The 15,756-nt window shown below is 34.8% G+C and overlaps 1 protein-coding gene across 3 annotated transcripts in view; it reads right to left on the bottom strand.

Annotated features, from left to right (window-relative positions):
• The window catches only part of CHM (CHM Rab escort protein), a 99,813-nt gene that overhangs the window by 69,619 nt on the left and 14,438 nt on the right, over positions 1–15,756 (bottom strand). For all 3 annotated transcript variants that reach the window (XR_012777265.1, XM_075512878.1, XM_075512877.1), the window contains exons 3-5: positions 7,412–7,484; positions 6,085–6,209; positions 1,388–1,763 (exon numbers count right to left, since the gene is read on the bottom strand). Coding sequence is in view for 2 of the 3 variants with exons in the window: in XM_075512878.1 (XP_075368993.1) it covers positions 1,388–1,763; positions 6,085–6,209; positions 7,412–7,484 (574 nt within the window). In the remaining variant the exon portion in view is untranslated. The remainder of the gene's footprint in view (positions 1–1,387; positions 1,764–6,084; positions 6,210–7,411; positions 7,485–15,756) is intronic.

The following is a 15,756-nucleotide window of genomic DNA, read 5'->3' as shown; positions in this document are numbered from 1 at the left end:
ACCTCCAGCTAAGGTTTAGTCATATCCTGTTATATTAATTTATAATCTGTCTACCTTTACTCTTTCTATAGGCTACAAATAGATTATGAAATACTGAAGGGACAGAAATGTAACTATTAACAGAAGACGTATGTCTGAATTGAAAAGCATTGGAGATTAGTTTAAACATGCTTCAAGCCTTGTGGCCCTGAGTAGCAGAATTTGCATGATCACACAAGAGTTTTCAAGATAAAGCTTTACTGGAACACTGACGAGGACACTACAAGAAAGTCTGTGTCCCAGTGCCAGAGAGAAACCAACGTAAATTACTGCTCTTGCCTTGATGACTACTCTTCTGTCAGAATTTCTGGAATTCATTGCATTTAACACCATGTAACACAGTGGCACAGAAAAAGCATAAAAAGGATACAAAACAGTATTATCTGCCTAACCACTACACACTGACTATTGTTTTCATGATGTCAGTCCAATGATGCATGAAAGAGGTATCTACATTCGCAACACAAAGAAAAAATCTGAAATAACGCATTTTGTAGTGTCTCCACAAAGAATTTAATAAATTATTGAAGAAAGTTTTTTTCCCCAGTTTCCAGAGGTTTGAAAAATCTTTTGGTGCAGAATGTGAAAAATTAAGCATTCAACTTTGAAAAAACTTCCCATTGCACAGTACACCTATAGTCTAAAGCACAGAGGTTAAGAAAAATTTCCGTTTAACTTGAATTTGCAGGGCCATATCCATATCTGTGAAGTACATAAAAGGCAGACTTTAGAGTTAAAACAGTATGACAAATAAGTGAGACTAATAGTTTTTCCTTAAGTAAAACACATGCTAGTAGTAATTCAGCACAATAATAACTAATTTTAGTCAGCTTGTATGTTATGGATTAAGTGTAATTATTTTTTCTTTCCAATAAAATTTATTACAATTCAGTGCTTTAGTCGCCAGTGAACCAAGACTAGTATAGAGAGACAATGGGAGTTTCACAGAAAATCTAAAACCCAGGAAGCACTCCAACAGGAAAATTATTTTTCATTTTAAAAACATCGAAGATCTGCATGTAGATTGATTTTCCTTGTTTAAAAATATGATTTTTTTTAATGGTACTATTTAAAAAGAGCAATTTTGCAGATATTACTTAAGTTTACTTTAATGGACATATTTCTCAGCTATGCTTTATGGTTTCTTTGGTTATAAACAAACACTAAAGAGCACTTAAGAAATAGCTTGTTTGTTTTAAGGGTACTAATTCTTACTTACTTCTCAAGAGTGTCTTTTTTGCCTCAAAGGTACTGCATCAGCCCTCTGCAACATTACAGACTTTTTAAAAATTCCAGCTTTTTAAGAAAAGTAAATGTACTTATATGAAAAGAGTCATTCAGTTCCTACCTTGGAAACTAAATCAATATTAAACCTTCTGCCTTCTCTAACAATTTGGGAATACGTAATTTTCTTTGGTTCTTGGGAAGAAATTTCTGAGGGCGTAGCTTCAGTTTTCCCCAATTCCAGAGCAGACTCGCCTAAAGCCGTACTAGGAGAACTTTCATTCTCAGAGGTTATTGCTGTATCATTCCCTTCCGTTGCACTTGCTGGCTCAGTGCCTGTAGCCTTTTCTGGTTCCCAGCTCTCCGCCTCCGGTAAGGCGCTCTCCATCGGTGGGCACTCTTTTTCCAATTCCTGAGCAACCCCCTCAGCACCAGAGGATCTGAAGACAGGCAGCTTTGGCAATGCACCAGCTTCTTCAACATCTTCAGCTGAATCCTGACTGATTAAAAACACAAAGGGAAGAAAGAGGGGAAAAAGGTCTTTTAAAGAGCGTTAAAAACTTGTTTAAGGTTTTGAGTCAGTGCCAGAATGGAAACCTCAAGCATTTCTATGAAAAGCATTAGAATTTCTCTATCCTGGCCAAATCAGGTGTACCACCCACTAAAGAATTCTGGTTCTTTGACTGCAAAGCTATAATTCAAGGGCAGTAATTTTACTGAGGAGGAAAAAAAAAAAAAAAAGGCAACCAAAAATTGGGGTTCTTGTTTTACATGGACTCAAAAGATGGAATGAGCTTAACATGAAAAAACTGTCATGGTGAAACACAATACACAGCTACATAAACAAAAGAAATATAATATTTTAAAGAAGAAACAGTAAAGCACTTTGATTAGGTTTTTCCTATGGATTAAAAAAACCCTTTGAAACTGAAATGCAAAAACGCATTAAAGTCATTAAGCTCATGTATTTTAAAAACCAAACTCACCAAAGAAAACAGAAGTGCTTTATACGTCTGAGACTACTTTGCATCTATTATTATAGCAAGTCCATAAGAGAAGCATGCAATTTTGACCTGAAGTTTAAGTAAAACTTTCCAATTACTTTTTCAACTCTGACCATGCATTCTAATTAGTTGTTCAAGTAACAGCCATACAGAACAAAGTTCCCTCATGTAGAAATCTTATTTTTATGCAAGTGTTACAAATTTGTGCATAGTAGATGAAGGCAGCCAGTCAAAAGGAGGGACATTACCACACAACATTTACTCTGTATAGTCCATTTCCTTTTCACGACACAATTCTTTAAAATTCCTCTTATAAAGCAGACCTCCACTTTTAATCTCATCTACTCTTTTTATATAGAACTTCAATGACATCTACCTTAGAAACTAGTACTTTTGAACTTAGAATTTTAGTTTATACTACCAGCTGAGATGAATCAAATCAATGTCATTGTCAGTGAAAGGAGTTCAGCAATAATTTCACACTATCTTTTTATCTTTATCCCACAAGCCATTAATGCACTGAATAAACAATTTAATCTTGGATGAGAACTAATGAACTATGATTTTAAAGGTGACCTGCAAACGTACAGTACAAAATTTCAATAACTAACAGGATGGTTAAAATTCACTGAACAGTAAGGAATTATTCAGCATACATATAAAAATGCTCCCTCACACATCTGTAGCCTTACAGATGGAAGCAGGGGGCAGGATTTCTGTTAAAAAAGGGAACAAAAAACCCTGTATCCTTTAAAAGTTGCTCCTCACTTATGAACTCGGGGAGCTTACATGGGCTCATGAAAATAAGTTTGGAGTAATTCTCTCAGCTTGTGCACAGCCACCAGGAAGCACTTATTCATGAACGGGGTAAAATATTGCCCTGGGAAATACAGGAACTGCTATAAGGAAGCACTAATGAAAGAAGTCTGTTTCTGTACATTAATTATGTCTTTTTGCTTCATATTGCAAGCATTAAATAACTATAAAATATCAAGGAAAGATAAGCACTTTGTCAAATGTTTTTTTAAAAAGTAATCTCTACTAGTAAATCTCTACTAAACAAATGAAAGTAAATTAAATTTTGGGGTTCTGTTTGGATTTTTGGGTTTTTTTAGGAATTTGGAACATGATGTTTGTGAAAACTGCGAAAGCTGTTGCCATTAATGCAATAACTAAGAATGAAGCTTTTTTATTTAACCCACCCTAAAGCTTTTTATAACACAAAAATTCAGAGGAAATTTTTCTTTCTACCTTCTCCCAAGCTCATTGTACAGTTCAATCTCATTTTAAACATACTTGATTATTACTTTTTAAATCAAAATAAAATTTGGATTCACAATACATTGTCTTTTTCCTACATCACTCTGAAAAAGCAGTGTAACAGAAATGTTGTATTTACATATTTTGAATCTCTATTCAATTCCCACTAATGAATACGTAAATCTGCATGATTTGCAGCTCTACACATTTTATAATGAAAGCCTAAAAACTGTATATAATCTAAATTCATGACATCCTTCCTATAGGAACAAATATCCCTGAATAATGTAAGAACTGTCTATAAAAATCACTCAAATTGAACTTTTGTACAGACAATTCTTCTCCTAATTCAGAAAAAAATAATACATCTGCAGACAAATTGTTGTGTAAATTTAGAATATTATCTTCCACCATTCATCAATTAATGGTACTAACAAAGGAATATCTTAAAATGAATGTGTCTTATTAATGCCTTGTAACAGCAACCCCTTCAGATAGGTCAAATGAAAAATTGCCAACCAGCTGGTTAATTTATTCAGCACAGGTGTTCACTATTTATTTTTCAGCCATTTGCCTTTTTTCAATACAGCTTGTTGTAGACACAGTATTCTTTTCCTTTGATGGATGCACTTTGTTCTAAGGCCATTCATTTCAGATTTGCACTGTGTATATTATACTGCTACCCAGCTGTTTATTCTTTCAAAATAAATGTTTAATGGTTACTTCATAGGAGTTATAAAAGTTAAACAAAAACAACAGAATCTAGCCAGAACGTGTAAATTGTCAGAAACACAATAATTGACTCTCTCAGAAAGTTTTAAGTTATTTTGGAAAACTTTTTCTTTGCTAGGTTTATTAATCTTACCATTCTTCCTTGTGGGTTTTGGGGATTTTTTGGTGATAATCGAGAGACAGCATTGTACTGCCAGGCTAAGTGAAATGCTTAAAAGTAGAATCTTCTATTTTGTCCTGACTCAAGTATAATGCTCACTTCTACAAAGCATGAAATCTTCGTGCTAGGGGACTCATTTTTTAGCTGGCCATCAGTCAATATCATATGTTCTTAGGAAAATCATATGCAAAGTTAAGAGACTATGAAACCTTTAATCTGATTCAATACTGGTTCTGAACAATATATATTATGGCAACAGGATTACAATTACAATATTCAAGTGATATTGCTTTAAAATAAGCATAACATTTTATCTGCAATACAGTCAAGCAGCCATTACTGTGCAATATAGAACTTTGGAATATTCTGAGTCTGTGACCTTCAGATTGTATTAGTATAATTCACACCACTTTTTTTTTCCCCTACCTATGATGATTACAGAAAGAAATACGTGTTTCTATGAATATCTGTCAGCATTTCATTCAGCCACCTACAATATTATCTAAGGGATTCAAGGTTAAACTTACATAACTATCCCAAAGAACCTTTCAGGAATTCAGACCATGTTCAGTTCGGTGCAAAATCCAAAAGATAGAAATGATAAATAAATACAAAGAAATAGCTCAGTTTTCAATTGAGGCCCATACAATTTCCATTCATTATTACTACGCTTACGTGTTACTCAATATTACTGCTTCACAAGGTTACTTTTAGATGTTCCTTGATTTTCAGTAATATGACATTGTGAAAAGCTTACCTTCTGCATGACTTACATATAACAAAGTATCATACCTCCATTTAAAAATCTAAACAAAAAATGAAATTTGTATTCTTAACTTCTGCTAATGCAGACACACCTCTACAAATACCTAACGAAAGATATTTACCACATGCTCAGTCCTCAGATGGTATACTATTCTTCACATGATTATGCAACAAATACAAAAGTAAATGTGTGTATTTCAAACTAAGCATGTATTTTTTGCATGTTGTATGTAAAGTAAGAGCTGAGTTCCCTTACTTCAAAAACAGAAAGAAGGTGACAGCCCAAAACCGCTAACTGTTAGGTATATTACCAGGAGCCTTTGACCACACAATTTCTTCTAAAGCATCATGGGTAAGCACTGTTTAATGAGTACTTTAAATCCACTGAATATAAAAATGACAAAGGGCAAATATTACTTTATCATTTTATCACAAGTATTTTATAGTTACAGTTCTACTGTCCATTTGTGTTCCTATTCTTGTGTACTTATTTCATTTTACATGTACTTATGAGTTTAACTTTTTACTATAAGAACAGCAGCTTTCAGCCAAATTAAGAATGGAAAAATTTAATAGATGGTAGTGCATAACTACCTACCAGTAATAATACCTACAAACGCAACACTTCTGTTTTCTACTCAGAAGTAAACTACCAACTCGCAAAGTTGGCCAACAAATTATATTGCATCCAAATAAGGTCATCTAAGAAGGATTAGTTAGCTTCAATGAAGTGCAAGTGATTTCAACAAAAGCACAAGGACATTAAGAACATTTTAGAGCTCATGGCTACTTTTTGAGACAACATCCAATACGGTAGCGTGGTGAAATGCTCGAATCACAATATGATTATTTACCTCTGGGCATATAGAATTATTTGTAGATTTCTATATTTATACTTACTCGCCAAAACAGAAATCTTCTACATGTTGAATAGTTTTATCCTTCTTGCTAAAAGAAATAACTTCTTCATTCTCAAGGATCAGTTTTCTCCAGTCTTCACATTCGTCACTGATATCTGTCTTTTGCTTACAAAGAACAATTATAAAATTACATTTTGTACTGTGCTAGCTGCTCTTGAACTATAAGTATCTATAGTCCCAAATAAATTGTTGTACCATCTTATACTAAAAACAAAAACAAAAACAAAAAACTTAACTGTCTGAATGTTTTTTTTCTATTCACATTTTTTGAGTTAAAATTGTTAGAGCTGGTTACTTTATTATAGCATGCCAACATTTGCACTACATTACTAGCTCTAGTAATCTGAAAATGCAGTGTTAAATTAAATACAAGTTTTAGTAGAGAGTTGAATATAACTTTGAATACAATCTACTAAAAGACAGGTTTGCTACAGCCAGCTTAGTTCAAATTTTGTGACAAAACTCTTTGAACAGAGACCATATGAAAAAAGACAGTGATTTGGGTATTGTATTAATCTGTCCACACTAGAATCTCTAAATCATATAACAGAACCCTGAGAACATTAAGTTCTGACACCGAGCAACTCCACTGATTATGCCAGAAGGTAGCACTATGTAATAAATAGGCATGAGACTGAACTGAAAAAGTTCCATCTTCTACAGACCAACGGGCTCATAACGCTTCAGTAAATAATACGAACATCCATTTGCTAATATAGTCCAAGTGCTCAATCTCCTAAATAAATATCCTCTTCAGAAGATTTCTAGTGGACTGTCATGAAATAGATAAACTTTGGTCATTGAAAAATAGACTATCAACATTAATCTTTTTGTCCTGGTAACAGGACAATTCAATGGAAGGATCCAATAACTACCTTTCTCACAGTTAAGAAGAGTCAGCTGAAAGCACACAAGAAAAACAAAAAGGGACTGAAACACCAGTGTGTGGAAAATAATCAAACAGGAAATGGAAAAGACCAGATTATCATTTACAGAAGGTGCTGGGAAAGGAAACTAAACAATAGTGTAGTCGCTGCTACACAAATTCAAGAACCCAAAAAGTATGATGGAACACTAGACTGTTTGGTCTCAGATAATCATATTAATAAACCAGGCATATCAGAATCTCAGAATGCTAGGCCAGACGGTTAAGTCTTAACTGGTAAAGCTGGAAAGCAGAAACCTCTTTGCTCTGTCAAATTACCAAAAAGAGCGAGCATTGTGATGATTTGTCTTGTAACAAATTATGCAAACAACCAAGATTTAACGTTAAAGAACATTAAAAAAGTCATTTGGGAAATTTTTACCTGATTTTCTTTAATCCAGGACAATAATCCTGAAAAACTAAAGCTGGCCCAGTTTCCACCATAGTAATTTCTCCTGCAATAAAAAACAGTGAAACTTGATGGACAGATAAAACATAGCTTTTTCAGGTTTAAAGAAAAAACAACCAAGTTTGAGACATTCAAAATATTTTCCATGACAGATTTTACAGATGCAGAACATAAAAACTGGCGTATTTCACAACTCTTAATGAGATGCAAAATTTCCATTTTCACTCATTTGTATGCATCTCTGACCAAATAGACTATAGTCCAAATTATTTGGAAGATAAAATGAATAACGCTGAGAAAAGCACATGGGATGCTACGAGTAAAAGGAAAATACAGATAATACTGCTTCTTGGCCAAGACTGACTCTACACCTCTAACTCAAATATGGACATCACTATAGACATCTTTACTTAGTGTGGAGCCAAGCCAACAAGTCTACCAGTTTCAACTGAGTTCTCAGAATAGCCAGTTGAGGTTTTTTGCATCCATACCACACTCCACGGTTTCAGGTTCTGGCAGGACCTAATAGCTTTGTCACATGAGCACAGCTATACTGCTTCTCATTGAAGCTGATTGGAAGTTAACATAACTGCACTGCACGCCACTTCTAAACTCACAGTGCTTCATGAGGTGGCTACGCAAAGGAGGGTTAAGTAAACTCTAACTGGGTCCAGAGAGTAGAAACCACATCTCTCTTACCCATTATGTCAAATAAAGGAAAGTTCACTCCATTATTTATCTACTGCTTACAGAACAGATTATGCTTATTATAGACTGTTAAGATGCTCTGGCAAAATTCTTATTAAACTGCATATACTGTAGGTGGAGCCAAAGGAACTGATTTGTACAAAATGATCATTACCTCCCTGAGTACTTTTCAGTTTATATTTACCACCTTCTTTCTTGAAAAATATTAGTTTATTTCTTTTAAATCACAGAAAAGTAATAGTTCTGTTAATCAAAGAAAGTCTCTGCTCTCCCTTTTTTAAATTTTTCTATCAATATTTCTCTAAACATCAGTTGGATTATAGCTTTTGTTATCATGCACACCACAAATATTTAACAACTCTGATAGGAAAAATAATAGCGCAATTACATTTTAAAAAATCACTAGTTCTTGCAAAATAAAAGTCATTTCAGGATTTAACTCTGTTTTCTGGCAGTGTATGCTGGCACTTCAGAAGCATGAAAGATACCAAAATACCCTCCTGAATGGATATCCAATATTATTGCATACACTAGAACAAAACAAAACAAAAAACTATTTAGGGAGGAAGATGGGTTTTGCATTTTACAGGATAATGTGAAGACTGCTAAATCAAATGAACTTAAAATCTTACCGTAACCTCCTCCACTTTTAAATTGTAGAGATAAGTGTGATAAAAATGAAAAATTAAATTCAGGTTTGATTCTACTGCTTACGATGGGCCGGTTTTGACAAGGCTTATCTGCACTGACAAAGACTTCATTAAGAGTGTCAGCCCCTTTACCGTACCAGAGGGTGATGCTCTATACCATGTTGCTTACTTAGCATGTGAAGGCAACAGTGAAGAACATAAATAGGACATCTTTTGCAAAGACAACAAAATCCAGCACTCACTGAATAAAGGTGGCTTCAACAACAGAACATGGTATTCAAGGCCATTAACTGGGAGGACTGGGTCTATACTTTAAGAGAACGCATGTAGTCTACCCTGCAATTTGGTTACTCTAAGCAGAAGAGCTCCATCTGCAGATCTGTTTACCAACCAGAAGCTCCAATCATCTCTAAAAAGAAGTTCATACTTACCTCATTATGTGAATGACATGGGTGAGGCTTAAAAAGTGCTGCTATTTGGCATCATATAGAATACAAAGCAACGAGGATTAAACATATTAAATGCTTGATTCTGTCAGACTTCCATCTGTAAAACAGTAACTGATAGTTGCATGCAATGATAATCTCCAGCTTTGTTTTAGCCGTCAATGGTGCAGGTTAATTTCTTGCTTCTTCTTAAGATTCCACTGAATAAAAAGTTCAGTATCCATATATTATCTGCCACTTCTGGGATTTCCAAAAAACACAGCCATGAAGATTTATTTTTAAGGGAATCTGCTGCTTTAGTTGCAAGTTTCCTTGAATATGGAATACAATCTGGCTGTGAGAGCAAGCAAGGGCATTGATCACAGAAATTGCAGAAAACACCTGCCTAAAATTAGGACTGGGTTTTTTGAATCTATACCAATATAAATTCATGCATATTTAGAATATTTAAAATTAAAACTTGCAGTAAGAGAAGTCAATGTTATTTTCACAGAAAGTTACAAAAGCTTACTTGTGAGCTGTCAGACATCTTTGATGGAAACATTCCTCTGTTCATCAGGTGGATTTTCCTTTGAAAGTGCTTTTCTTTTTAACCACCATTGACGTGAATCAATCTTTTCAACAAAGCATTCTATAATGCTGTTCTGAAGCTCAATCAGTTTTGAGAAGATGGTATGGCCTTTCTCAAATGGAAAATGAATCGCAGCTGTCCTTCCTTTCCTCTGGCATCTGAGCACCTTTCCCAAGTTATGCTATACCACCTCAAACATTAATCTTCTCTTGAAGCATCAACTTCCATATTTTTTCTTCCCAGAATTTTAATTAGTTTACCCTGCATTACATGATGAATCAGGATTGCTTAATTTTTTCATCTGAAAACACTACAGAAAGAAGGTAGACCAGACGTGATTACTGATATAATGAGCAAAGTTTTTAGTAAAAATCTTGAAGAGGAATTCTGAAAAGAGCTGACTAATGGTTTTACAATTAGGAGTCCTTTGTAACCAAATATTTTCGTTATAATTGCCCTGAAGATGAACCGAGGAATTCCTTAAAGTAATGGTCAAGATCAAAGCCTAATTAAAGCTAAAAATATTGTCCCAAAATCTCAAGGACTAAGCTCCTCTCTTCTCTTGTCATATTAGCAAACTACAAAGATGGATATTCTCTCCCTTTTATAGGGTTATAATTCAATTATCCTCTAAGTAAGAACATGAAACATTTTGAAGGTGTAACAGCAGAGTTAGAAATTAATTATTCTACCAAGTTAGACAGAGCAGAGATGTTTTCTTTTCTACCACACATTATTTCCTAGATGGTACTTGCTCAAAACTTCTCCTGTATTACCTGGATTTTCATATGAATTAAAATGCTGCTGCTTTTAGTTCACATTTTTCAAACCGCAAATCTGTAGTTCAGAGCTAACAGCAGAACTGCTGAAGCCATTTTTGCAAAGTTTTGGAAATGTAGCTCAAGTATAGTTTTACCTCTGCAAAAAGCTTAATCCTCTCTCCTCCTACATTAGTTTGTGACTTTTTTCTCAGTTACTAACACCATTTTTTCTTCAAATACTTTGAAAGAATTAGCAAATCCCAGTCCAGAACACTGAAATTGCAAATTGTTTCCAACTAATTAACATTCTTGGAATCCGAACCAAGAGAATATCTAACATGTCCTTTTGAAGACAGACTGCAATTTGAGAAATTGAACCCTTCTGAAAGCACAAGATATGCAAGTAAAACGTAAGTAAGAACAGAAAAAGTATTTCATGGACTATGCCTGGTAAGAAGACTGCCCTTGTCAATGCCATGTCCTAACAGCCATGGTATAACAGTCAAAGCTGGTGATGTCTGAAGAAAAGCTGCTGATGCCTCATGATTGCTCCCAAGAGCTGCCTGTATGTGTGTGTCCTGCATTTGATCTTCCAGAAAGAAGTCTCGAGCCATCAGAGTAGCTGTCTTTTGCAAAGGAAGTTACTGCCACATCGATTTTAAGGATCTGAACACAAAATGGCTTATGTTTCAAAGCCATAAAGTTTCATGTGCTACCTATTAAGTACACAGTCACATGTATTAAAAATTCCTATTCTGGCATAGTAATTGTGTTTTGGAGCATGAAAAGTGGACTAAGCTTCCTTGCCTTCCAAGATGAAGGGTTTAACCCAAACAGCTCTTGAGATCCTTCAGCTCAATAAAAGGGTGATGGTGGCAGTCACTTGTACTACATTACATTATATTCTGGGATATGAACATGACCAAAGGTAATTATCATGGACCAGTTGAGATCATGTTTTACTCTCTAATACCTTTGCTATGAGATCATATCCTAAAATAAAATAAAAACAACTTTTTCAAAAAAGGTCAAAAGAGACCAGAATTAAGAACTTTTGCCTAGGTTTCCTTACTGAAAGTTAAATAATTCCTCTTTTTTTCTTGCAAGAAAATGACCTGCTTTGAGAAGCAACCTTTTCCCTCTGTGGTTGCTGTACTTATACAGCTACATCACTTCACAGAAGTTAAAGATCAAAAAGAAGGCTATATGAAGACACGGGTTGTATTACATTATATATTTTACAAGTTCTGAAAAAAGTGAGACAGATTGTCTAGCAAGAAGTGGAACAAACTACAAAAGCAGGTATTTTGGGGGTTGGTACAGGGAGGGTGCCCAGCATGCTTTTGGACACTCAGATAAAACAGAATTTTGGACACAAGGAACGCTCAAGTACTCTACAGGCAAAGTAAGGTCAAAAAATAGGAAAGATAACAGGTGTCGAGAAGCAAGACATGAGAAGTAGACAGAGCAAACTAGGCACAAAAGAGCAGTTAAAATCCTCCATCTTGACACTCCTTTGCCTTTGAATTAAACTCTACCTGGGAAGATAAATAAGTCAATGAGGAAGGATGTAGACAATAAAACTATAGTCTACAAATGCTATATTCTAGATGCTGAAAATCAAATACAAAATGTAGCTAAACATACCTCACCTCTAATTGCCCCATCCTCAGTAACCAAACTAGTACGTTAACTATATAGATATATAAGAAGCAAATAAGCAAAGGACCAGAAGTAGAAATATAGCAAGCCAACAGGAGAAAGTCCTATGTATATGAACAATTAGTATGGGAAGTATATTCACTTCAAGTAATCAACTTATAGTCTTGATCTACCTTTCTTCAGCAACTTCAAATTTAAACTAAGTGCCAATCTCCACATTTTAAATTGCAAATTACTTTTCTAAATCACTTAACAAATATCCTTGAAATTTCACATGTCAACAGCTCATTAATATCTACAGTAAATGTAGCTCTCTGAAAAGAACCACAGATTTTACGTTTATTGAGACAGATAGCTGGCAGAGAGAAATAGAGCTCCTTCAATTACTATTTGGCAGAAGCTAACTTTAGTTTAAAATCCGTCTACAGGAATTTATGGCAACACTGCAGTGAAGTGACTATTTTGAATAAGATTAGCTACTGTTGATGGCGATGCTTGGACAGTGTTTATAAATCAAACTTAGAACTTAGTATTTTATAATAGGCCACTTCAAAACTATCTTCCATAATCACCTATGCAGTATATTATGATAAATGCAAACATGGCTGGAGATTAAAAGTAATAAAATGATGTACACAAGGTAATGAGTGCAAGCAAACTGTAAACAAAGACTTTATCCATCTATGTTTTCTATACCTTCTGCCTAACTTAACTCAGACCTTTGTAGAGAACAAAAGATTAATCAAAATAGCACACCTAATACAAACAAGTATTTCAAGTAGCCCCAATCTTATTTTCTTATACTCTGAAAAAAATGTCAACTCATGATCCTTCAAGAATGGAACAACATATATTGTTAAAAAGTGATATTCTGAATATTAACAGATTTCTTGTTGATGAATTTTCAATTATACTGTTACCTCAGTAAAATGAAATTTGAAAATTCATCTAGAAATGAGTATATTAAACTAGACATATAGTAGATAAAACTAAAATGTTTGAATTCAAAAATTAAAATGTTTGAATCTCTGACAAGCTTTCTAAGACTTAACTTTTCCTTTAAAATGCAAATGGCATCAGGGTGGGGGTTTTCTGTTGGTTTTGGTAGGCTTTTTTTTGCAAGAGTACTAACTTAAACGTGAAAAGCAGATGGCTCGAAACGCTACCCTATTTATGGGGAAGGGGTTGTACAGTATAAACGTTTCCATTTTTTTGCCAAGATACGGATTCTAGACCATGACTCAGTGGGCACATACACCCATTAAAATGGCAACTATTAATATGCGTGAAGAACACCTTGGTTAAGAACACCTTCCCCTGACCTTAGCCTGCACTAGAGGTGGCAAATAACTCCACAGAAGAAAGGAATCAAATGGGGAAGCCTTCATTTTCATCATAAAAATAAAAGCATGTGTGAATGTAAATGAGCATATTTAAGTGAAAACAGTAATAAATAAAATCTGTATTCCGCAGTTCTAATTGCCTGCTTCTGTGAGTCTTCTGAAAGGCTCTTCATCATAGCTAAAAATAGGCATGGATAAAAGAAATCGAAGTTCCAGTGGCTAACTATTATTACAGACTTTGATAGCCAATGAATATGAAAAACTGAAATAACAGAAGCGGTTCGTTTAACAAAATCTAAGTAGTCTACCGGTAATATATGCACTGAGTTTAAAATCCAAACGTAACTTTTTTATTCATTCTATATCTGCTTACTCTAAAATAAAGTTTTTAATATTTTGGTTAGCAATCTATTAGCCAATGTAAGAAGTACTGCACCAAAACGTTTGAAATCAACATACTCTTATACATTATGCATGAGGTCTTTATGGTAACTTCAGCAAGATCTGCTCGACCTGCACCTAAGCATTCTTTTTGCGCCACTGTGGCAGAACACCCATTGCATTTTCCAGTATTTCACTACTATGTAGTTGCATATGTCTTTAAAATTATTACAATCTTAAGAGCTGTCTTTGTTTCAACTGAACTATTAGTTACATTAAATATGGAGCATCAAGTACTGCCTTGCTCTGTACTATCCCACTGTGATGTAAAATCCATTAGCCCATTTAAGGACATTTTTCCTTAAAGTTTCTGGGAGTTTTCTATAGGTTCTGAGAGTAGTCAATAGTGCCTGAAGATTCATTAAGATGAGTTCTTAATCCAAATGCTCTCCTCTTGATAAAAACTACTGACTCTGAAGTGTCCTCACATTGCCTGTCCTCACTCCAGTCCAAGACAGGAAGCCAGAGTCTTTGTGGGCAGTGTAACAGCAAACTGAGCAATTGCAAATCATATTTCATGCTACCAAGTTAGTGAGCTAGTCTTGCAAATTTTGAAATTGTGTATGATTGCAAACTGGAAATAAATGTATGAAAAATGAGTGGGTCCTTCGAAGGGCTATAGGCAAAAGAGATTACAGAAGTTTAATCTTGAACCAATGATCTTCTCAGAAAATGAAGAGCAGAAAGCATATCCTTTTTAAGCTGTTGGTACAAGACACAAGAAAAACTTAAACCACGTACGCAGTCTCTGGGAAAAGTCTCTAAACCTAGGTGCTGGACACACAGCTGCCTATCACAAGAAATTTCATAGAAAGGCAAGAGCTCAAAAATATGGTGTAAAAATAAAACACTATGCCAGTCTTGTAATTTTTGGTCAACAAGTACTAACAATCCAAGCATCTAAGCTCACAGCGCTCTTGCTGCTACCACCACTTCAAAACCACCTGTCACACCTGCCTGCCAAAATCCAGCAGGAATCAGCTAGAGAAGATGTAAGAGGTTGCCTGAAACTAGTCTCCACATACACTTTCACTGGGTATTAACAGAGTTATGATTTTACAGTTAAACACATAAGATATTTTTGTTTCTACCGACTTTGGGTCAAATTTTACCAAATTATCCACTTTGGTTGCATGCACAAATATTTACCACAGCTGAACGGCAGAAATTTGTTTAACCTTAGAAAATTATTATGCATTTTAGGCTATAACAACATTTAGCAGCAGCAGCACTGCTTGGGTAGTCCTTGCTTCCTGCTTATGACCCTCTGCCAAAACCATATTAGCCCAGTAAATTGCATAACTGCACAAACAATGGGACTGAAAAAGTAGCAAGGGGACAGGAGCCAGTTACAGTCAAGATCAGTGGCAGTGCTGCCAAAAAAAAAATTTATATAAAAAAATAAATCTGTATAATCATACCTTGACCTCACATAATGAACTCCAGCAAGCACAGTGCAGGTGTCTAGCACAGAACTCTTACAAAATACATTCCATTTGTTATCTTCTAGAAAAACACAGACAGTAAAGCAGCCTCAAAAGCTGCTTAGCAATGATTGATCGTCTCAGAAGAATTATGAGAAAATTAGAGTTTTAAAGTGGGAGATGGGAGAGAAGGGCTATTTTAAAAGCTTGTCTTGGTCAGCTGAGGCTCCAGCATTTGATCTCAAGCTTGCCTCAGAAATCAGAGCTCTAGACTTGAGTCACGCTACTAAATTTTGCTGAACAGGTGTACAA

This window comes from Mycteria americana, chromosome 10 (genome assembly GCF_035582795.1).
Source record: "Mycteria americana isolate JAX WOST 10 ecotype Jacksonville Zoo and Gardens chromosome 10, USCA_MyAme_1.0, whole genome shotgun sequence".
In the NCBI taxonomy this organism is placed as follows: Eukaryota; Metazoa; Chordata; class Aves; order Ciconiiformes; family Ciconiidae; genus Mycteria; species Mycteria americana.
This window is presented reverse-complemented; position numbering and strand designations above follow the sequence as displayed.